This window comes from Cydia pomonella, chromosome 11, assembly GCF_033807575.1.
Source record: "Cydia pomonella isolate Wapato2018A chromosome 11, ilCydPomo1, whole genome shotgun sequence".
NCBI classification, from domain to species: Eukaryota; Metazoa; Arthropoda; class Insecta; order Lepidoptera; family Tortricidae; genus Cydia; species Cydia pomonella.
The window spans coordinates 17,503,584-17,528,406 of record NC_084713.1 but is presented as its reverse complement, the minus strand read 5'-3'; the positions used below and the strand labels follow the sequence as shown (position 1 = coordinate 17,528,406).

At 38.7% G+C, this 24,823-nt stretch overlaps 1 protein-coding gene across 2 annotated transcripts; it reads right to left on the bottom strand.

Moving 5' to 3' along the window:
* Positions 1-12,626: 12,626 nt before the first annotated feature.
* LOC133523032 (histone-lysine N-trimethyltransferase SMYD5) lies at positions 12,627-24,344 on the bottom strand. Of its 2 annotated transcripts, none has more exons than XM_061858540.1 (7): positions 24,206-24,344; positions 23,633-23,760; positions 21,667-21,903; positions 18,597-18,834; positions 17,915-18,092; positions 17,219-17,433; positions 12,627-16,464 (listed from the first exon to the last, which is right to left on the bottom strand). In XM_061858540.1, exons 1-7 carry the CDS (start codon positions 24,233-24,235, stop codon positions 16,351-16,353), a joined length of 1,140 nt encoding a protein of 379 aa, XP_061714524.1. In that variant the 5' UTR covers positions 24,236-24,344; the 3' UTR covers positions 12,627-16,350. The 2 variants fall into 2 exon arrangements, with proteins under 2 accessions (XP_061714524.1, XP_061714523.1); XM_061858539.1 differs by lacking the exon at positions 24,206-24,344 and adding an exon at positions 23,839-24,199.
* Positions 24,345-24,823: the final 479 nt, after the last annotated feature.

Genomic DNA, 24,823 nt, shown 5'->3' with positions numbered 1-24,823 from the left:
GACTTTAGATGATACACAACTGATTATGTGTTTCAACTTAATCCAGAAGCCTATGTATAAATATCAGTGGTGATGCATCAATAGAACTCTGCTCAAAACAATCATTTACATAAACATTGAAATGTGAAAATACATAATAATACCTTATTGTTACCCTTACAATCAATTCACACAGACAAGTTTATTTAATTCGGTAAATAGAATAGCAAGAGTCACTTTGAATTTCAGTTCGATTTTCACAGTTCAATTGTTATAGTTATTTCACTTATTTCTATCATACTTTACTTGGGAAATTGTTGCGTATTATCTAGCCGAAACAGTAGATAGCATTTGAACTGAAAACGATCGAAAACATACAAAAGTTTTTAAGCTATCATTTACAAGTTGGAAAATGCATAAAAACGTTGAAATGTATTCACCGTAGTTTATTTTCAAAAAATATTTCATGATTAAACCACCAATGGTACCAATGGCGTAAACGCGTTAAAAGACAAAAGCGGGTATATATTTACGTAAAATAAATGAAAACAACGCCCGAATATACTGATGTCCGAAAGGAAAAAGCACTAACTACATACAACCAGTATATCTTCTTACTTCTTAAAGGAACAGACTGGAATACAATGCCAAGTCGAGAGTAAGTAAGTAGCATAGTCCCTGATCAAACATGCAAGACGACGAAAGCAAAAAAAGGTTTTGCCAAAACGGTGGATTTACACGTTAACGGTTTTTAGAAACATTTAAAATTAAATTATTAAAACAGGCAGGGGGGCAGCTACCCCTCTGCCTGTACCTGGCTACGCCTATCAAGACGATGGAAGGCACTCATTTTTTTAGAAGATGCGGGTACGGATGCGAAAAGTAGAAGCGGGGATGAAAGGCACTCATTTTTGTCGGAGTATTTCTGTAGAGTAGAAAAGTCCGAGGCTGATATTATGCCTATCATCAACATTTAACAATACATATGTACAAAACATGACTAATGAAGTATAAATAGACAGACAGACGGACGGACAGCGGAGTCTTAGTAATAGGTTCCCGTTTTACCGTTTGGGTACGGAACCCTAAAAACTGTAAAGTAGTAACTATGAAATTTAAAGGTCAAATCTTAAACTACGCTAAGGCTTTCAGACCGGTGGGAGCTATAGATTCTACAAGCTCTAAATCCAAACTTTAAAAACAAATGACATGTTAATTACTCTCCAAGGCTTAATTTGGTATGCGTGTGCATGTTCCATTGTCCCCATGCTATTGTATCTCAATTACTACTAATATAAAGCCCCTATTCACAACGCATCAACCTCTTTGCCACGTCCGGACCAGTATAAGTCAAATCTCTAGACCAGGGGTCGCCAAATGGCGGACCGCGGTCCGCATCCGGACCGCCGACCCATTTTGTGCGGACCGCGAGAACACAGCAACTTTTGCACTACAGAGTACGTAATTTAAAATAAAAATGTATCCCCCGCATTATCTTTGTTGACGTCAATTTGAAAACGGCCGGGCGAAGTCACTAGCTAAGATAGTCCAGATAGTCCGCAACAAAAAATGTAATTTTTTCTCATTGATATGTAAAAAAATACCTTTGTTATTTCTGTAATTACATTTGTTTAAAAAATATTTTTTCTATAAAATGTTGTGCGGACCGCGATGGTCATTTCATTTCTTAATACAGACCCCGAGCGAAACTAATTGGTGACCCCTGCTCTAGACCGTTCTAGACACACGGTCCTATTCGAAGAATGAAATACGGAAAAGATAAGATAACGATAAGTTTTGGTTTAGATAAGTTCTCAATTAGATATCGTTTGTATGTCGTATAATTGACAGAAGCAACTCGATTCGGGCAACCAATGTCATTTTGACGTTAGAAATATCGTAAATAGATCTTATTGAGATCACCGCAGAATCGAAATAAACGTCAATTTTGACATTTCGTTTCGTTATCGATCTTTTCAATCTCTTTCCAAGATCTTAAGCATCTCTTAATCATTCTTCGAATCGGGCCCACACAGTTCTAGATTGCGATTTCAGAGTCCGCAGTAAGCTCGGTTCTCCATACAAATGAAACTGTCACTACTGTCAGCGTCATATTAAAAATAGAATTATTATCTTCCATACTAAGTATTTTACCTGTTTGTGTACTCGTACTTAGTGTTGGTTAAGACTCGAGTCCTTTGAGTCCTCTGCTTTGAAACTCGACTCAGTTTTTCAGACTCACACATTAAGTCTAAACTCGAGTTATTTTCAACTTGTTAGAGACTCGAGTCTTTTGTAGGGACTTGAGTCCTTTTCAGAGAGCCCTCGATTGCTTTGTTGTTAATGCTTTGTCTTTAAGTAATATTCATGGAACAGGCAGACAAATTGTACAATAACGCATTAATTCTTTACTTTTATTTAGGTTAAACCTATGAAGTTGTTGACGGAATCTTTATTCGGAGACTCGAGTCCTTTTAAGTTCTCTTAAAAAGACTCAATAAATGACTCGTCTCGGGACTTAAAAGACTCGGAAGTTTTTTAAGTCCAGAGTTTCGTAAGAACGAGTCGGATTCTTCAAATACAGACTCAAAAGACTCGTATTCGTGTGTTATTAGGCGGGTCCACACAGAGCGAGCGAGCGAGCATGTACGTGCAGGGTAATTTCCTCACGCACGCGTTTTTCACGCAGCGTAGACGTGCCTCGGCCGAGGCGGCGCGCTCGAGTGAGGAAAAGTACGCGCCGCCTCGGCCGAGGCACGGCTACACTGGCCGGTTTGTGTGTGGACCCGGCTATTCGTATTTAATTTCATTCGTTCGTGATATCGGGTTCGCAGGGCGGGACTTCTAGCATCATGGTTGATTTTTTATCGCCTGTCACTTTCTCACTTATATACTTGTTAGAACGTGACAGACCAGAGGTTAAACTATATTACAATTATAAAAAAACTGCGCGTTGCGCATGTGACTGCGAGTTGCCAGCGTACATAGGCTACGGAGACTGCTTACCAGGTGAGCCGTATACTTGTTGGCCATTGACGTAGTATAAAAAAACAAAAGGTAAGTAAAGGCCTCTCAACACAGATGTTTGTTACTTAAAAAGAGGCACCAACACTAACACCTTTTCACCGTTGATAATGTTGACAATTGAGGTAGGGTAGCTGAACCAATGCCAGGCTTCTCTAATAATTAACTAGAAAACTAATAAGGAAAATTACGTTCTAAGGCTCAATTTACACCAGACCTACAATGATATGAAATGTCTCGTGAATACATAGTCTACAGGGGGTCAGAAGGCGCGCCTCATATAAGGCATCTTCTAGTTATGATAGCAATATGGCGCTTTATGACATCCACCCCGCCGAGGGGTCAGTGAATGGGTCAAACGGCGTTACGGTTTATATTGCGATACTGCTCTAAATTCTGTACATATTGCTATAAAGAAGGCTATGAAATGCAGTTTTATTATGAGTCGCAAGTTTATATCATACAGTTGTTGATGTGGACTCATATAACATCGTGCTTGAAAAATACACGACTTTATTTTTAGGCCGTTAGCTTTGGTCAATCTCAAAATTCCCAAAATTATTTTCGGTGAAGGAAAACATCGTGAGGAAACTGGACTAATCCTAACAAGGCCTAGTTTTCCCTCTGCGTTGGAAGGTCAGATGGCAGTCGCTTTCGTAAAAACTAGTGCCTACGCCAAATCTTGGGATGAGTTGTCAAGCGGACCCCAGGCTCCATGAGCTGTGGAAAAATGCCGGGACAACGCGAGGAAGAAGAAGAGCTTTGGTCAATCTCAAATCCATATATTTTTACGGGTGGTAACTTTTATTTCTAGGTCTCAGTGTTGGCCGGGGAAGGCTGACCGAAGCGTCCGTGTGGGTTCTGACATATTGGTCAGGGTGGCGAGGGAACCGGATTCTTGGGTTGGTGATGCTGGAGACGGATCCTCATTTGTTTATAGTGCTGTTTCATTTGTAGAGAGTAAGATAAGTTTTTTATTATTTTAAAAGCAAATAATACTGTAAAACAAATATTATTTTAATATCGAAGCGGCCCAGGTGCTCACATATATCTGAACACGCACTCTAACGCCTTGACAATAGAGGCGTGTTCAGATATTTATGAGCGTTTTGGCCGCTCCGATATATCTGATGGCGGCTGGACATGTCCGAAACATCCAAAGGCAAAATAAAAAACCTATACATGCGCTCCGTGTCGCTTTCGGATACTAAGAGAAAACTAATAGGTAGGTACCTCAACAATAAATACTAATTATTCAGTTCTATCCACTTATTCATGAGGACACTTTATTTAATTTAAATCCATCCTATTTTTCATTACCCTGGGCAATTCTGCGTCGAATATTTACAGTCGGGCGGTCCTCGCGACAAACGCAGTCGGGCATAAAATTCGCCAATTATCGTACAACCCGCTTAAATCTGCGCAACTGACAATATTCTAGTACTAAGAGCCAGCGCCGATATTTCGTCGTATAGTAACATTCTTTAGCAGACGTCGGAATGCCCAACAAGCAACGGCCAAATCGATGGGGTTTGGGATGACAGACAATCTACGTAATGTATGAGAGCAAGATGACACTGTGGGCATCAAGCAGTGGTCGGAGCATTTAAGACCACCTTTGGAGAGATCCAGAAGTGGACTTTCATGACGATGACTGGCTGAAGATATTATAGGATATTGTACTTTATAATATAAATACTAATAATGAATAAAATGATTTTATTTCGGATAAAAATCCATAATTGTTAGTTACATTAATCAAGTTAGCTCAAGTAGAAGTAGTAAATCAAGATTGTCATAGGATAAAATACTACTAAATTGCGGTTAGCCGTTCTCCCTATCCTCGACGGCCGAGGTGGGATCGCAGGGGAAGAGGCGTGATGGTATCACGATGCGCCACTCTCCCTATCCCCTGCGACCTTGGCGGGGCCGTTCCGCTGTAGCGGCGTTGGTGGGGCTGCAGAGGAAGAGGAGTGTCGGTGTTACGGTGTGCCGTTCTCCCTGTCCTCTGCAGCCGAGTTGTGGTTTGCGGCAGAACCATGGACCTCATCTGCCGCCGGGCGCTGAGGAGTTTTCTGGCGCCCGTGGCCTCCTTGTGGCGGGCTCGGGGGGGTCCGCTACACTGCAGGACGGAGGCCGAGGAGGAAGGCGCGTCGAACCATCTGGCGCGCCTCGCGTGATGGGTCTTCGGGCATCCGCGAAGGAGCCGCTCGCGGGCGGCTGCCGCCGGTGGGGTCGCGGATGAGTACGCAAGTGTTCTCGTAACCCCACCAATAAGGCGGCGAGGTGGCATATGGGGGGTTTTTAGTGGGTATACCGTGGGCCTCATTAGCCTAGACGGGAGTCCCACATAACCACTCGGGTCACCTCCCGCACCCGGGTGGTATGCGGAATGCATTTTCCCCCCTAGAAAAAAAAAAAAAAAAAAAAAAAAAAAAAAAGAATAAAATACTACTTCCCCCCGAGGGTTGCCCACCTTGTCGTGGTGGAGGGGCTTAGTAGCCGTGGCTTGGTCTCCCACGGTGAAGCGAAGAGGCAACCAGGGCCGGCCTGTTTGAGGTGCTGGCTGGCCCGAGGAGGACGCTCCAAGTGGGCTTGATAAGCCCGCTTGTGACGCGTTTGGAGGTGGACCGTCGAGGAAGAGGAGTGTCGGTATTGCGGTGAGCCGTTCTCCCTATCCTCGACGGCCAAGGTGGGATCGCAGGGGAAGAGGCGTAATGGTATCACGATGCGCCACTCTCCCTATCCCCTGCGACCTTGGCCGGGCCGTTCCGCTGTAGCGGCGTTGGTGGGGCTGCAGAGGAAGAGGAGTGTCGGTGTTACGGTGTGCCGTTCTCCCTGTCCTCTGCAGCCGAGTTGTGGTTTGCGGCAGAACCATGGACTTCATCTGCCGCCGGACGCTGGGGAGTTTTCTGGCGCCCGTGGCCTCCTTGTGGCGGGCTCGGGGGGGTCCGCTACACTGCAGGACGGAGGCCGAGGAGGAAGGCGCGTCGAACCATCTGGCGCGCCTCGCGTGAAGGGCCTTCGGGCATTCTCGAAGGAGCCGCTCGCGGGCGGCTGCCGCCGGTGGGGTCGCGGATGAGTACGCAAGTGTTCCCGTAACCCCACCAATAAGGCGGCGAGGTGGCATATGGGGGGTTTTTAGTGGGTATACCGTGGGCCTCATTAGCCTAGATGGGAGTCCCACATAACCACTGTATGCGGAATGCATTTTCCCCACTAGAAAAAAAAAAAAAAGTATAAAATACTACTTACACGTAAGTAACCTTCTGATACTCGAATCAATTCAATATTTATCATTTATATTAAGCTTGTTGAAAGACAGTTTCTGATGCAATATATAATAACTAATTTTGGCTAAAAACTTGAACAGGTGACACAGAATAGGTATTATAGTACCTTCAGATCAATATTCATCAAATACTGATTAACAGAACAGCTAACTTGATGTTGAATTGAGACCACATCCACTTAAACTGTATTTTTTGCCTAAACATTGTGAAAAAAGTGCCTTCAGCTCCTAATCTATTCTGATCACAATTAAATACCCTTGCTTCTTCAAAGGGTGGTTTTAATTTAAATCTAGCCCTCGCATCGGTCGTTATTAGCACATTCAACTAGTGAAGCAGAGATTCAAAAGGGTGACCAGCCTTTGAAAACCACATTTGCACAATTTACGATTACGTTTTGTATAGGGTAATCGCATTGCGAATATTTTTGAAGGGCCGTTATGACGGAAGGATCAAAGACCCGTCCGTGTTGGATGAAACTTGGAGAATTTGAATTGCTTTATGGTACGTTTTGATTCCAATAACCAGATTTTGCGGAGTAGGAAGGTTGTGAGACTCGATGTCGGTAATTAGAAGCCCGTCCCATGACCTGTACTGGCGTAGGTATATTTATATGATCTGTTTAAATATGACGTCTGGGCCGTGTCCTTTTGAAAATACAACGCGCATTCAATGCTACAAAATCCTTTGCGACTTCATACTGTTAGAGGGGTTTGTTATCTGGTCGAAAGTTTATTTAGGTAGCCGGCGAGCTCTCACGCCGGCTTTTCTATGCGCAAGCAGCTTGTCATTCTAGCTCAGATTCTCACGTTTCATTCTGTACGGACATCCTCGAAATAAGTTACTGTTGTTAGTTCTGCGCTGTCTTGCGTGAATCCTCCTAAACCTAACAAAAGGCCACGTTAACAGGCAACCGGAAACTATAAAAAAATAAGTTTAAACAGGCAAGGGAGATGCAAGTGCAAACATCCATTCGCGCCCCCTCTTAAGGGGTGGAGAAAATTATCTCTTGAATAAATTATATTCCCCCCGTTTTATGAAGACAGTTGAAATGCATTTTCGTCCATTTTTTCTCGGTCGAGATCAAAGTTACGGAATTCCGCCCGTGACCTCGCAAAAGAATAAACAATTTAATGTGACTTGATGTCCGGGATAATAATGTTAAAGTGCTTTAGGACGGTTTTTTTGTAAACCTTGTTTGTTCTGACAATTCAATCTTCTTTAAGTTCTTGTTGCTTTGTAGGTTCACGTTATTTCGGTAAATCAAATTAGGTTTAGGTTGGTACTTTATATAAATCGAGTTATTGCACGCGTTTTGGATTTTTTTCACTCGAAATTCGCTTCTTAAATACATCCAAGAAATATCAGTCTACTCGTTTTAATCAATTTAAGAAACAAATATTCATCAACGTAACGCTGGACGCATCAAATGATAGCGCGACGTCGCTATAACGGCTCAATACACGTCAGAATTTATGGCTGCCCCCTACAGTTCATACACGTTCCCCATATCGGATGTCGGATGATCCTTGGAGAAAAGCAGCTGCTGAAGAGTGCCGTATGTCATCAAGTCTTCCTTTTTTGGTTTAAAATTATCTTTTGAATAATATTCATCGTTTAAGGGCCACTTGCACCCTCCCACTAACCCAGGGTTAACCTGTTAAACCGTTAAGCCAGTGTCAAAATGTACACCATGGTACCTCCAGGTTTAACCGGTTAATCCCGGGTCAGATATTGGTGCAAGTGGCCCTAAATGTTTTAAACGATGAATAAATAAATATAAATACGCACCTTTTAAAACTTTTACGTCTTTGTGGTGATCGGACCACATATCGGAACGGACAATGTGATATTTATCGATGAAATATACACACGATAAATATTGTGGTCGATTGTCTAAATATTTCTAGAGTATTTAAATGCCTACCTACAGCGCTTTGAATGAAAGTCCAATTCAAAAGATCTACAAACGTTGCAATCGCGCATTACAGTAAATAGACAATCGATCTGAGCGACCAATTACATTTTGACATTAAATTGATATCTAAATTATGTCATTTTATCATTCGCCCGTGCCGACAAGTACGAGCGAAATGGCCCCGCGAATTCATTCATTTATTCTTCTTCTTCTTTGTCATCACACTCTTGCCAGAGTGGTCGTGGTTGTCATATCAGGACCGGTGGCAAGCTTCACAATCCGTCGCCATTCTTCACTTACTGTATATTTAATTGTCTATATGAGCAATGTTTTCCCTACATGACTTTAAAGAAAACCCTTAAAACGAAACCGCGATGGATGAGTAAGGGAATAAAAACATGCTGTCGAAAAAAGAGAGAAATGTTATGGCTATACAGATCTAGCAAAGACAGTAATAAAGAGTCCAAGTATAAAAATAAAGTAGCATTTAAAATGTATAGCGCTAGACTACGGAAAGTTATTAAACTTACCCAACGCTCACAAAATGATCATTATATAAAAACTGCGGACAACAAAACAAGAGCGACATGGCAGGTTATAAATAAGTCTAAAACTTTCCTTCCCCGCGAACCAATTCATAGAATAAAAGTTGATAATATGTTTATAACAGACCCGACCAGTATAGCGACGGTTTTTAATGAGTATTTTATAACAGCGATAAAAAAAACTAATGAAAATAAACAGCCAAAATACCACCCCTTAAATATAGAACGGAACGCAAACACAATATTTTTATCCCCAACTACGGCTGATGATGTACTTAAAGTGATAAAATCCTTGAAGAACACAAAAAGTGTAGGACTTGACGACATCAGCACAAAAGTCATAAAATATGTAGGCTGTTCTATTGCAACGCCCCTGAGCCATATAATAAACTTATGTTTTGACACAGACTTATACCCAAACAAATTAAAATCCGCCATTGTTATACCTGTCTACAAAAAGGGAAATAAGGAATGTCCAGAAAATTACAGACCCATTGCATTATTGTCAGTGTTTTCAAAAATAATATATAATATTATGTATAGCTTTTTAAATAAATATAACATATTAATCAATGAACAGAAAGGATTCCGTAAAGACACTTCCATTAACGTTGCTATTTATGAATTAGTTAAATTAATCATTAGTAGTTTAGATAAAAGGAATCCGACATGTGCCATATACATGGACATGTCTAAAGCTTTTGATCATGTAGATCACAAACTTTTAATTGAAAAATTAAGTAGATATGGCATCCGTGGTAACGCCTTAAATCTTTTAAAATCTTACCTTAGTAATCGAGACCAGCGTACTGCACTAACTCAGATCTGTACTATTACTAGGGAAGAAAAAAGATATCTATCAAAAAGCATGACAATGGAATATGGTGTACCACTAGGAAGCGTTTTAGGGCCCTTGTTGTTTTTAATTTATATTAATGACATCATCAGTAGCACCCAACATCCAATGATACTTTTCGCAGACGACAGCACGGTATTTATAAAACATGATCAAGACTGTGACTTTGAACTTGATATTAACACAACTATTTATAATATTATACAATGGCTTGTTGATAATAATTTAAAAATTAATTTGGAGAAAACGAAATTCATGCAATTTACTCAAAGGAAAACAGTTCCAGACATAAGAATTAAATACGAGGGACACACTATTAACAAAACCCTAACACAAAAGTTTTTAGGAATCCACATAAATCATAATATGTCGTGGGAGTCACACTGCACAGAAGTATGCAAAAAAATATTTAAGTTTTCCTATGCTTTATATAGATTAAGGAAGACAGCCGATCGTAGTACTGTACTAACAGCCTATCATGGTTTTGTTGCATCCACCTTAAGATATGGTATAATATTTTGGGGCAACTCAACATATAAGAATGTATTATTCCTAGCGCAAAAGAGATGTATAAGAGCAATATGCGGATTACAACGCGTGGAAAGTCACCAGACTCTTTTTAAAACGTTAAACATATTAACATTGCCATCTCTCTACATATATGAGTGCTGCGTATTTGTTAACTCTAACCCTGATCTGTTCCAAAGGAGAGAGCCACCACAAGATTTCAATCTGCGTCCTAGAAACCCTGGTGTGCACCTAGAAACGTGTCAAACTAGCCTTATGCTCAACAGTATTGTGACAATGGGCCCAAGGCTATATAATAAACTGCCTTCTGACTTCAAAAGTACTGGCCCGAAGAAATTTAAATGGTTGTTGCGCAAATTTCTTTTGGAAAAATGTTACTATAATGTTCAAGATTTTCTATGTGATAGTAGTATATAAATATATTGACATCGAATTTGTTATATTATTCCTAAATGTAATTTAATATTAAAATGGCTGTACATTCTTATTAGTAATTGTAGGTGTAGTATGTAAGGTTTATTGACATTTTTTTTTTATTTGCTTTTTTTCTGTTTGTAACATGTATTTTAATTGTAAATTAATTTATTTAGGTAGTTATGTTTTAAAATGTCGTACGCCGGAAAGGTACATCATAGTTGCTACATGAAAAACACCCTATCACCTGTACTAAATGTATTTTATACCTATGATGACGAAGTAATAAATGATTGATTGATTGATTGATTGATTGATTGATTGACTGTAGCCCTTCTTGTACAGTCAGCATCAAATACTTTGTAGCAACCAAAGTAGCCAAATAGTTCGGTACACCATATATTTAGTTTGGTGTACCGAACTATTTGGCCACTTTGACTGGTACAAAGTATTTGACGCTGACTGTACATGTAGGTACATTCGTGGAGTGGTCCATGTTAATGTATTTAGTTATCTTATCACAGACATTGTTTTGATATCCTTTCGATGTCAGAATGTAAGTTCGAATTGGCCTCCATTTCTTAAGTTAGGTACATTACTTTAGTTAGGTAACATAAATAACCTATCTTCAAGACAAACTTCAAGTTGCCCTGAAGCCCTTAGGAATCTCTGAATGATCCTCTATTGGCCGTAAACTCAATAAAATTAAACTAAAACAATTTGCGACTTCCAATACTCAAGAGCAATCAGCTGAAGCAGTCCTTTGACTGACCTCAGGCGCTCGAACGAATTGAACCTTGTTTCGACTTTAATTAATTGAGATTGTTCGCCGAATCATATCGTTTATTTTGTCATGAGCGATATTCTGTGATATTGGTACACCAGTCGAATGAGAATTTGCATTTTGAACGACTTGTTGATTTCAACGGCGTGTTTTTTGGAATCACAACGTAAACCGGAAGGTATTATTTGAAAGCCTTCTAAGAATAGCTATGAAAAAAACAACGGCTTGCACTCCGGGAGTGCCGGCAGAAGTGAAAACTTAAATATTAACGTTGTGCATTTTTGATATTTTGGAATGGTCAGGGAATAATTTTGCACGAATTGCTTTAATTATCAGTATAAAAGTACTATCATTTATGTGGTAAAATACAATATTCATTTATTGCGCTATCGTACACAAACATGTCAATTTATATTACATTAAAAATTTAACACTTCTGAACTATTACAATTATTTAACATTAAAAAGTTTATCTCTCAGAAAAATCAACTTCCATCCATATCCATAATTTCAACGACTACGTCACGTGGCCGTCTTACGAATTTTCAATCTGTCAAATCTGTCGGTCACGCGACCTGTCGCGAGTTTAACATTTTTTCCCCATCCTAAAAAGTGCACAGCGCCGCTAAAGAAGTTTTCACTTCAAAAATATGAACTTGAAAGCGGTAAGTTAATTTTTGATTCGCCAATACATACTAGAATTGGTTAGGTAGCAGCCAAAATCAGCTATTAACCCTTTGAACGTCAAGAACCTTTAACCCTTTATACGCCAAGAACTCCTAAAGGCGTCTTTACTAGTCATGCCCACAGTGCCAAGGACAACTATAGGTTGTCAACGTAACCTTCACACTTTCATCAAGTAAGGAGCTTGCTTGCGCCCGGGATCTTGGCGTTTGAGTGATGTTTGTGTTTATGACATAAAGCGTTCAAAAGGTAAACGTAAAAGCGTGGGTTGTCGTACCCATAGATTCGAACTCGATCGTCCTTGGAAAGTCAGTCTTCAACTGAGCTAAAAATTATAGGCTTTTCTCGCCTTACCGCTTAGTTTTACCACCAATAATACACTTAGGTAACTACCTAAATACCTGTGGTAACAGACGTAACAGGTAAAAAATAATTCCCAGATGTTACCTGTGGTAACACCTAGAACTTACCGAAAATACAAATAGGGTCTCGTTGACTGGACTACATTGAGAGCCATAAATACGCAGTAAGAATAATTAACTCAAATGGCCTCGATATAAAAGCTAGTTAAGAAAACAAAAATTAGGACTCAATTAATAAGAAATTCATTCTATAATTTTATTTATGTTCACAAACATAACAAAAGCAACAAGCTGTCGTATATTTTAAACAAGCTTATCGAAACATATGAATTTAACATCAAATATATAACAGAACTTACATACCATAAATTATGTAACTACAAACACGTTTTTGATTAAACTAGTTGTACAGTCAGCGTCAAATACTTTGTAACTAAATATATGGTGTACCGAACTATTTGGCTACTTTGACTGCTACGAAGTATTTGACGCTGACTGTACACTTTTAAAGAACTATTTTCCTTAAAGAATCAAAGCAAATACAAAACATAGTAACATGTTTTTAGAAATCCATGACTAACATAATCATAATACACAATAACTTCACAAAAATAATAAACACCATCACATGTTAATTGACAAGCTTTAAGAACCTTTTATATTAATTATATTATTTGCTCACAGAAGCGATTACTATAGTGCTTATACACAAGTAATACTTAAGTATGATTGGCACTTTTTAGTAGGTACCCTGATAGTTAAGACTTCTTTAACCATATCATTTTTACATTTCAAATGTTTGGTAAAAAATATTTTAAACTGAACACTGACAAAACTTTATTAATAAATCTTGTTGTCAAGAATATAAGTTCCATAATTGAACGATTATTTTATAGACAATATTTATTCTTCTTCTAGTTTTCCAAGATGTTTCTACATTCCCTATAATTTTCCAACATAGCCCATATATTTAACTAGTGTTTTAGTTTTAGAGTGGTCATTTTCATATAACACAATTTATTTTGTACAGTCGAGGTCATAAATATATAAAAAATTCTTCACCTTATTGAGGTGAAGAAATGCCTAGACTTGATCTATCTTCACGTCACAATAGTCATATTTGTCAGCGATGGCAGCATGGTTCCATTTTTATCACTTGTCACTATGCCCGTCACTTTCGCACGTACATACTTGTTAGAACGTGACAGGCATGGTGATAAATGATAAAGAGCCGACCATAGTAGCCCTACAGACGTGAACCTTTATTTTATCTTCAAACTAGATTGCAACACTAACTCTAATATTGAGTGAGATTGATTTAACCTTTATGTAATATATCTTTATTTCTTTCCAAGTTGTATTGTTTACTGTTGACTGTTTCCCTTACTGTTCTAATGAAACTATCGTCTAAATACGAATACCCTCGTTCGAAGAGGTTCTACTTCTTACTAGTAATTGGACCGACTACATCTAAATCCTCCTAGGCCGTATCTAAATCACAGCGCATAATAACCTTTCGTTGCATATTTAATTACAATTCTATTCATTAGTAATTTATAATTTAAATAAGACCAATTTTCCATGATAAATTTTTACTTTCGCTTGCTTTTATTTCATATAACATGAGAAATATAGGTAAGAATGGGGATGTTTTACAACCTTTTCGATCATTGAGATCAGATTTGAAATATAGGTAAAGGTATGTAGGGTTGCAAAGACAAAAATTTGATAACGAAGTAATATACCTCGTTGACGCGTGACACACACATTCAGCACCCCTAGTGTAAATTTAGTTGATAGCGAAACGTGACGTACGCGTTTGCGTTAAGTCTCATTTTGTATGGGTTTTTAAACAGCGCGCCAAGCGGGACGTTTTGGAAAGTCAAAAATCTCATACAAAATGACACTTAACGCAAACGCGTACGTCACGTTTCGCTGTCGAAAATATTTACACTAGGGGTACAGAACTCGAAAGCGAGTAGTGAATGGCTCAAATTCGACGAGTATGGGTATGTAAGCCTGCAAAATCATGAAGTCACAGTTAATATAGTATATTTCTTTAGGTAGTTAAATAATGTAAACAATGTGTTTTTACATTTTCGGGTACTTGAAACATTTATCAGTTAACCAACTAAATAGAAAACTGCCTGGATCTATCACTGAACGACCTCTCCTAACGATTATACATTCCGTCTCGTTTTAGATTCTTTACTAAGGCGAAGTAATACCAAATATTAAAAAACTAAATTACTATTCATTAATCAAATCGTATTCCTATTAGCAAAATAACACGATTATAGCAGCTTCATTGTTATATTGAGTAAGTAATATATCGTAGTATAACTTCTGTAAGTTTTGACACAATTAGTTAAATTATTTGACTTGAAGAACATTATTGCCCAATAAAATACCTTATCAAAGTTTGTTTACGTTTTGTTGAATCCCTAAAGAAATACACAATAGTATGTGTTAATCCAACGGATCCAACCTACCTCTACCTATCTCTTAGCTCTGTGATTGTAATTTTGGTTTATTATACACGTGATCATGAGAATATTTTACAGTATTAATTATTAAAAGTATTAATTTACTTTTCTATTTATATTTGCAATAAAATTGTACACCTATTGTATACCTACTGGTGTTATAAGGATGTATTTCATATGACATGTTTTCTTAGCTAATTAAATATGATTTGGGACAATACCTACCAGTAAATCTCAAAATATTATTCATATCATCATAGACTACAAAATACACTATAGGTTTTGGACACTTATATTGCTATACGTTTTACATATGCTAGTATATATCTAAATTCACTGTACTCATATAATATACGCCATAGTGAAATTTTATATGTTCACAATATAGGAAATAAAGGAGACCAAATCAAGAAAATATATTTTGCTAAAGTCATTTTACTATACTAGACTAACACAAAAACGCTAAATATGAGATTACCCATTTATATTACATAGAATAGGTACATAGCTACGACAAAATAAGAAATGCAGATTGGTCCTATTAGTATCTTAATTAATAACAGCAAAATTTAAAATATTTCACTTACTTTCGTACTCGTTGTCCTTACAATTAAAACTGAACCTTAATATCTGTACAATGGAGGTTCTTTTTCTGGGAACATGCTTACAGCCAGTTCTGTCCACTTAAAATTGCCCCTTAAGGCCTCTCTCACACGAGAGTTTAAAAAGCGTCGTGTTACCTGACGTTAGATATTCCGTACGCTAAATGGGGTTGGCAACAGTCAAAGGTTTGCATATATGGTGCCATCATAATAGCTTGCCTCTCTACCTCTAGTTTTTTCTATAAGATCTGGCTTAACCTTTTGACCGCCAAAGACGTCAAATGACGCGCGCGGCTACAGCCCAATATCAACCTTCATGCGTACCGACAAGGTTCACTATTACGCACCGCGTACGATAGGCGTGGCGTTCAAAAGGTAAGTAAAGGGCTGGAATCCAGGTCATAAAATCTCAAAAAAAAGCAAGAATTTGACACAATTTCTAGGGATTGACAGGGCAAACTACGCTAGCGCCATCTGTTAAATACTTCGACCCGCCAACCCCTTTCGAATTAATGGCTCAATAAAAAAGCGCCACCGCCATCGTGTGATTAGATAAACGGGTATCCATTTGTGTCATTCAAACGCTTTTATAACGCGCGTTGTAAAAGCGCCCGTGCGAATGAAGCCTTAGTACTGCAATCCACGCAAAGTCTATCTTCAGGCCGAAAACTAGCAGATTGTAACGACAGTCATTCGCGGCTCCTTCACTTACTAAAAACTGAAGCTTAATCTCTGTACAATTAGGTCACTTTTCACTTGCTACACAATTTAATTTACTTCACATTTCGGTCAACTGCCACTTAAAATTGCACCTTAAGCACTGCACATAGGGTCCATTCTTACAGGCCAAGTAAGCAGAAGGCCAGCAGGTTGGAGCATCAGTCGTCCGCGTCTTCTTCGGACATTTCCTCCTCGCTGGTGCACTCTGGTTGCGAGGACTCGGAGAGGCAGCGGTGGCAGTCGCACACGAAGAGGTAGTTCTGGGCAAGCTCCTGTTGGGGAAAAGTAGTAGTATTAATAATCTCTTTATTGTACACAACACAGGTTTACATAAAATTTACAGAAGTTGAGGCAATGGCGAACTTATCCCTATAAGGGATCTCTTCTAAGCAACCTTTGAGTAGATTTTATTGTAGTTTTTCGAGGTTTTATTTTAGTTTGTAGAATTTTACTCACATCAATTATAAAATAGAGATAAAATCATTCACTCGGCCGTTCAAAGTACCAATAATGTATAAGGCCAATGTACACGGACAAAACAAAACTATTGCCGTGTTTATGACGAAAATACAATCACACACATCTTATTCGATAAGTTGCAGTCGGTGGTTGCCGTACGGGAATGTGAACTCTGCATTGGGCCCGCAGTTATGGTTACCTGCATAGATACCTCTGCAAGAAGCACTCGTCCAAGTAGCTGATACAGATCTCTTCCCCAGGCTGTATGGGTTTGATGGCCTTAAGTTGCAGCCGGTGGTTGCCGTACGGGAGTGTGGACTCGGCGTTGGGCGTGCAGTTGTGGTTGCAGGCACTTTGAAGTATATTTTAAATGTAACTTTCTTTCTACCTAGAATGCCTGGACCTCTTCCAGAAGCACTCATCCATGTAGCTGATACGGATCTCTTCTCCAGGTCGTATGGGTTTTATGGCCTTAAGTTGTAACCGATGGTTGCCGTACGGGAATGTTTCTCGCCGTTGGGCGCGCAGTTAGCAGGCAATTTGAAGTATTTATTAAATGTAACTTACTTTCTGCCTAGAATGCCTGGACCTCTGCAAGAAGCACTCATCCAAGTAGCTGATACAGATCTCTTCCCCAGGCCGTATGGGTTTGATGGCCTTAAGTTGTAACCGATGGTTGCCGTACGGGAATGTGGACTCGGCGTTGGGAGAACAGTTGTGGTTGCAAGCACTTTGCAGCTTGAAGAGACCAGAGCCTTCGGTGTTTAGAAAGGAGCCCGATTCTGGAAATTATCATTGCTTGTTTAATATTACAGTCATATGAATATTGAACCAAATATAATTTTCTACAACGATTCTAGTTCCCTTAGGGTATTTATAGCCCGTATAAGCATAAACAGACCCGTGTTCACAAACAGAAGGTTTAAGGTCTTTTTAGAATGTTTTTCTTAACCATTTGGAACCCACTGGCTCATGGCTGGGCCAGGAAGCCAGCAGGTCCTAGAGGATTAACCTCTATTGGTTCAATATTCATCAGAGCTGACACCTAGATTTTGAGGTCAATATGAAACAGCTCGGAATTTCTCAACGATTATGGACACGTGTTAAGCCATTTCCAGGTTTTTTTACGATTTATATACGCGCCAATAGAATTTCAACCTTAGCAATCTGATTTAAGGTACTAATTAGATTGGACTTTCGGGATATGTGACTTCAAAGGAATCCTCAAAGATGGATTCATTGCAAATAAGTGATTATGCTCACCTTCCTGCACTTTATCATACATCCTGGTGAGGAATAGGTCCAGCTGTCTCCTCTCGTCATCGGAGAGTGTGAGCCCCACCACCGAGTTGACCCACATGGCTAAGGGGCTGGTGCCAATGCCCTGCCCATTTGTGCCCACTAGAGCCATTAGGCTGCAGAAGCCGTCAGGAGTGAGAAACTGGAAGAAAGAAGCATGTTTTTTAGAAAACTGAGTTGTGTCTGCTATTTTTGAAGGGTTCCATAACTCAAAAAGAAAAAACGGACGCCTTATAGGATCACTTGTGTGTCTCTCTTTCACAGCTAATTTGCTCGACTTACCAAAAATCGATTAAGTAGAAAATTGGTATACATAATAGGCGACAGGCATAAGTCAGCAACTCTTAAGCCGGGTCCACACAGAGCGAGCATACGCGCGAGGCAACTTCCTTACGCATTGTCCGTGACAAGATGGGATGAGATTAAGAGCGCAGCAGGAGGTTGCTGGACTACAATAACAAAGGATAGGGATAAATGGAAAGAGTTACCTTTGCCTACAAAAGGCATACAGATGGAAATTAATATATACATTATATATATGTTAACAACAAAATGAAATGTACATACAAAATACTTGTCTGAAATAAAGGCTATTATAATAATATAATTATAATTATAATAATGCTGTATAGGTTTTCAATGTTACCTCTTGTACAGCATCCCCATTAACAACATTGGCTGTAAGCTCCCGCAGCATATTAAGCTGATCCACAAACTGGTCTCCAAGTAATTTGTGCATAATTTCCTCATCCTCATTCATGGTGCGGTGGCAGAACTGCTTAATTGTGGCAACAGCTGAACTTGGGTCTGAGCTCTGCTGGATGTAGGCTAGTATCCGGACTAAGAGCATGATGCTGGTTGTTTCTGGTGGGTAGTGGAGGGGCCTGGAAAATGAAATGAGTTGTTGTCGTTATTTTAATACCAAGTATTTTTTTGTCATCATATGTCACATACCTACATATATACATATACACTAGGGAATGCAAAAACCGGAGGTTTTTCAAAACCGGTTTTTTCTTCGGTTTCACCACAAAAAAAACCGAAACCGGTTAAAACCGGTTTCGGTTTTTAGAATCAACAATTCTTAAATTCATCGCCATGGAATAAAGAAAAGATTACTTCACGTGTAAAAACGAATGCTAGTATAGTACGAGGGTTGCTACTTATATATCCGGAAACAAAAAAACAAACGTACACGGCTGAAAATGGTTTTATTGTTTTTCAAAGTATTCCCCTTGATGATCTATGCACTTTTGCATTCGTGTGAACCAATTTTTGAAGCACTTCTACCACTCCGCCTGAGGTACCTCCATAACGTGTTGTTTGAATGCGTCGACAGCATCTTCAGCGGTCGAAAATCGTTGACCGCGTAATTTATTTTTTATATTGGGAAATAAATAAAAATCATTGGGTGCCAAGTCAGGGCTGTACGGCGGATGACCCGTTAATTCCACATTTTGACCTTCCAAAAATAGAGTTGTTTCGCGTGACGTATGACAGCTGGCATTGTCATGATGAAGAATGATTCTTCGTCGCTGGTTAGTTTTACAAATTTGTTCAAATACTTCCGGTAAGCAAATGGTCGTGTACCAATCTGAATTAACCGTTTTACGGTTTTCTAGTGGCACTGTAGTTACATGGCCATTAATACCGAAGAAGCAGGCCACCATTTGTTTCAATGTACTTTTTGCACGAGTAACTTTCGTAGGGTTCGGCTCATTTTGAAACACCCATACCGTTGATTGTTGCTTCGTTTCGGGATCGCATGCAGATCCAGGATTCGTCACCTGTATAGATGTTATAAACGGCCTTTGAGTCACCACGGTTATATTTTTTTAACATTTTATTGCACCATTCAACGCCAGCATCTTTTTGCTCCTTAGTTAAGTTGTGCGGTATCCAACGCGAACAAATTTTTTTTACAGCTAAATGATCATGTAATATGCTATTAATGCTAGTCATAGATATACCCAGAGTCGAATCTATCTCGCGGTACGTAACATGTCGGTCGTCCATTATAAGTTTTCGCACAGCCTCAATATTTTGTGGTACAACGACCGATTTCGGGCGACCTGCCTTAACTTCGTCCGTAAGCATACTACGTCCACGATTGAACTCACTAAACCAGTGATACACAGTAGTTTTAGTTGGAGCTTCATCACCAAAAGTTGAAGTTAGTTGATCTATGCACTGTTGTTGCGTTAAACCACGCCGAAAATCATAATAAATCATAGCACGAATATTTTCACGAGTGAGTTCCATTCTTGCAGCGAGATGACATTTAAAACCCGTCAAAAACAAAACACTAGCGTTAATAAGAAAGAAAAAATATACCGGCCAGTACTTAAACAAGTTCAAATTTTACCATGGAGGTCAAATATACTATTTAAGAAGATTGTAATCCCGGTTTCCGGATATATAAATAGCAGCCCTCGTATATACACGAAATTAAAGACAGAATATCTGACTATTTTATTGTATTGTATGGGAATTGTCAAATGACTTAATGTTATTTGTAACTAGGAATAGGAACAAACCAATTATATAAAATTATTTTTTTGGTTTGTTGATCAAACTAACACAACACCACATTATTTGATTTGATGTCGATTCAACCGGCTAAGGACCGATTTACACCCTTATAATGAATAAAACATGCAACTTAGTTAAATAAAAAAAAAACGAATAAAACCGAAACCGGTTTTTTCAAATTCTAAAAACCCGGTTTTGGGTTTCCGTCAAAAAACCGGTTTTAACCGGTTTTTTCGGTTTCGGTTAAAACCGGTTTGCATTCCCTAATATACACACATAGTACCTAATAAGAAAAAGTTACAAATTTATTTAAAACATTTCTTTCTATTTTTGTTTTCTAATGTGTAAAGGGCCTGGCTTTATGATAGTGCCTAAAAAAAAGGACTATGCGTCAAAATGCGCCTGAAACCAACAGACTTAAGAATTAAGTCATTAGATAGGTATTTCTATGTACTTCATTTAGTTCTATGGGCACCAAGCGGAAATCACACATTTTGACTAAAATACAAATATCTCAGTTCTGCAATGGAATGCTTGTTGCCTATAAATAGAATGAAATGATGTACATAGAAATACCTATCTAATGACCTAGGTCTCATTTATGTTGGTTTTTGGACCAGGCTCCTTACAAAATTGCCCATGGTCCTTTAAAATATCACTCTAACTGTATTCAGTGATCAAGCAACAAAAGTGGAGATGGGCTGGCCACATAATGAGGGAAAACAAAGATAAATGGACTAGAGAACTTGTGGAGTGGTGCCCAAGATATAACACCAGAAAAAGCGGGCCACAACAGTACAGATGGTCCAACGACCTAAAAAAGACTGGAGGAAAAGCTTGGATGAGTGTTGCAAGAAATAGACCAGAATGGAAGACTTTGGAAGAGGCCTTCGTCAAGGGACGAGTTGGAGTTGCTGATGGAAATGATAAATAATATACTTACAAACATAAAAACTTCAATAATAAAGGCTATTTTTATTTTATTTATATTAACTGTATTGTCCTCAACAACAGAAGACTGTCAAAACATTTTTTTATGAAAAATAAAACCAATCCAAAATGTAAGTATCTACTAAAATTCTGTTATACTTTTATGCAAAACTTGAGAGTATCTTTAAATTACCAAGGGTTCAAAGTTATCAAACTGTTTGTTTTTATGTGCTTCAAATAAAGAATAAACTCACTTCCAAGCCTCCAACAGCACAGCAATAGGATGCTGCAAATCATTTGTGTCATAGCATATTGTCCTATGGTACTTCGCATAGGCCTGCTGCTGGCAGCTCTCCGAGCAGTAATACGCTCCACACTGGTCACAACTGGTGATGTTGTCCAGGCACAAGTCATAACAATCTGGGTGTGGGAGCACCATGTCTGGGTTGGCTGATAGACGTCTCACGTTTTGCTCGGGGGTTTCTAGGGGCCTGGAAAGAAAACTTATAGTTAGAAATGAATTTCGAAATGTTTTGGATAGGAGAAAAAAGACTTTGAATTTTAGCAGATCACTTGACTTGAAAATACTGCCATATCAATATTAAAAGTAGGTATCAAATGTGTTACTATTTAGATTATATTGTATTTTTAAAACACACCACATCTCTTAAAGAGATGCTTTTCAGATTTTCCAGCCCAAATTATTACATAGGAACTTATTGGATTAGCTATTCTCAGAGGGCCGTCAATGTATTGAAAGTTCAATACAACAATGCGTTCAGGATGCTGATGGGGCACCCTCGCTATTGCAGTGCGTCCGGCATGTTCGCGGCGGCGGGCGTGCCGGGGTTCCACGCAATTTTACGCACCAGAATATCATCTTTGATGCGAAGAGTTCTGGGTAGCACCAACAGCATTTTGAGCTCACTTGCTGAACGGGTAGATTGCCCGATAATGCGTTATTGGGATAAGATGCATGCCCCAGTGCGCGCCTCTCCCCGGAGATATTAGGTTTAGGTTTAAGTAATGTATGTCACTAACACTAGTTGTAAAGTAAATTGTACAGTGTTGTAGTCGTAAGTGTATTGTGTGTATTATACTAACAAATTATGGAACCAGAGTCCGAAATAAATATTTTTAATTTAATTTAATTTATTGTGTATTGTGAAGATATACTTACTTAATAAAATAAGGCAAAGAGTAAATTATATTGGTTTTATCTTTTACACTAAAGGTTTATAATAAGTATTTCTATTTCGTTTATTTTGTTCTTTCCAACCTATTCATTTTCGACACAGTCAGAAACATAAGCAAAAATATGTTATTTAAGCAATGACAATTCTATGAAGAGGGACTGCTCTGCTTTCAGTGGTCTTAGGTGAAGATACAAGAAATATTATTGACTTTAAAAATAAAGATACAGCTAAAGCGGGCCACTCACACACCTGCCGCAGGGGCAATATTGGAATTGGACCCTTAATTGCCTCCTTAATTGTGATGTGTGTATAGAAGCAGGGGCAACTTTTAGATTGGGCCTGCAGCAGGGCGGCAGGGGCGCAAGACCTTCCTAGCTCCCTAGATTGTATCTACCGCCCTGCTAGGTTGTTACATGTGTAGTACGATTGGGACAATTCCAGTCAGTTCATTGGCGACTACCGAACCTAACGGAGGTCACAATGAATAAAGAACGTGAAATTTGGACACGGATAATAGATAGAATATATATAAAGGCCGGCCCCACATGTGGGATAAAATGAAAAAAAAAAAAAATTGACCGCGACATGCGAAACCAAACTTTCGAATTAATGTTCGAAATATATCGCGAACTCGCCAACAGTGTAGACATTATTGGTGTTACCATAGCCAGGAGTTCTTCAAAAGAATCCATGTCCATTCGTAAAAAGTTTGTCAGATCCTCTACTTCCAATTCTTTCACTATGTTCATGTGGCACAATTTGCCTCTTTTCTGCAACCAGTTCTTCACCCAATATCTTCTCTTTTTTTTCGGTAGCACAGAAAGTGCCAAGGCGATACCAATCCTTTGGTGATTTGATAACACAGGAGCCATTCTCGTCGACGTGCGTTCAGCGGGACTATCACTTACACACTGAGTGGCAGGCTAGTGTGTAGAAAACAACCTAAAATTGCTCCGACCGCCGTGCGACCGGTATTGCCCCTGCGGCAGGTGTGTGAGTGGCCCGCTTAATAATCACAACTAACCTCATACAATGATCACATGCTATGTATTTATATGCAGCGTTCCACGCAAACTGGCATGACACTAAAGGATCCTCCTCCAGAATTATATCACCTGGTTCGTAATTCTTTGTAGAAAACATCGCTTTACCCTGTGAATATATAATGAATAGAAAAATAAGTATGATTTGTAGGTCCTGTAACAATTTACATGTGTGTTTGCATCTTACCTTTTTGCTGTTACATGTCTTTATTTCAAAGCCAGCCATTTTGATATTAGATATTCAGTAGGCTTTTCACTTTAAGCCCAACCAAAGGTTGTTAATATTACGAAATATTTATTTCTTTTCGAAATTATTATCGCAAAAGCCGCGAACCTTGATTATTAGCGAAAAGGAGGTGGCAGAGGAAAAGACATATAGCGGGTGCGGGTCGGGGAGGGGTTCATAACGTCAATTTTAAGAGCCAATTCACGCTTAGCTTGACACAAAAGTTTACGCAAAACATAATAAAAAATAGCCTGCCTAGTCAAATAATCATAACTATTGACAAAATTACACTCAATTCAAAATATTTGTTATAAAGTAATGTACTTACAAATATATATGTTTGTGTGTGTATATACATATGTCTGTATGTGGAGTTGCAGGCGTACTGCTTACCATCAGGCGGGCCGTATGCTTGTTTGCTTGTTTGCCACCGACAAAAAAAAACAATCCAAACACACACAATCGTATATTGCGCAGTCTGCGTAGACAGAAACACTTATACCCGTAGTGATGTCCCCACATCATTAAATATCATTAAATTATGAATAATAATGATTTTACGATTCTTATTTTTGCAATTATCTTAATTGCTGGTCAGTAACATAAAGTTGAACACTTTTTGGAATGTTTTTCAATTTTGATTTAATTTTTTTCACGAAACATGAAATCCTCTATAACTATAATTATAAACACGCATTTAACATATTTGCAAGACCGAAGGGATTCCGGGGTGTCTTATTAATGATTGAACTCAACGTAAAATAATGATTTCTAATTATTTTGTACATCACTAATCAACTATATTACAAACAGAACGTAATTTTGTAATAAATAGACCAGGCATGAGGTATGACCAATTGACCAATAATATTTTTTGGTTTATCAGTATTCTGCGCTGTGATTAGTGGAAATAGATAGCAGACCAGTAACAACCAATGACATGCGA

Bases quoted from the DNA above. Each gene is read 5' to 3' on its own strand.
- LOC133523032 (XM_061858539.1), bottom strand. From the start codon at position 23,877: ATGGCTGGCTTTGAAATAAAGACATGTAACAGCAAAAAG. The intron at 23,761-23,838 runs GTAAGATGCAAA...ATATATTCACAG, and splicing joins AGACATGTAACAGCAAAAAG to GGTAAAGCGATGTTTTCTAC. The intron at 18,093-18,596 runs GTAACATTGAAA...TCTTTCTTCCAG, and splicing joins ATGGGGATGCTGTACAAGAG to TTTCTCACTCCTGACGGCTT.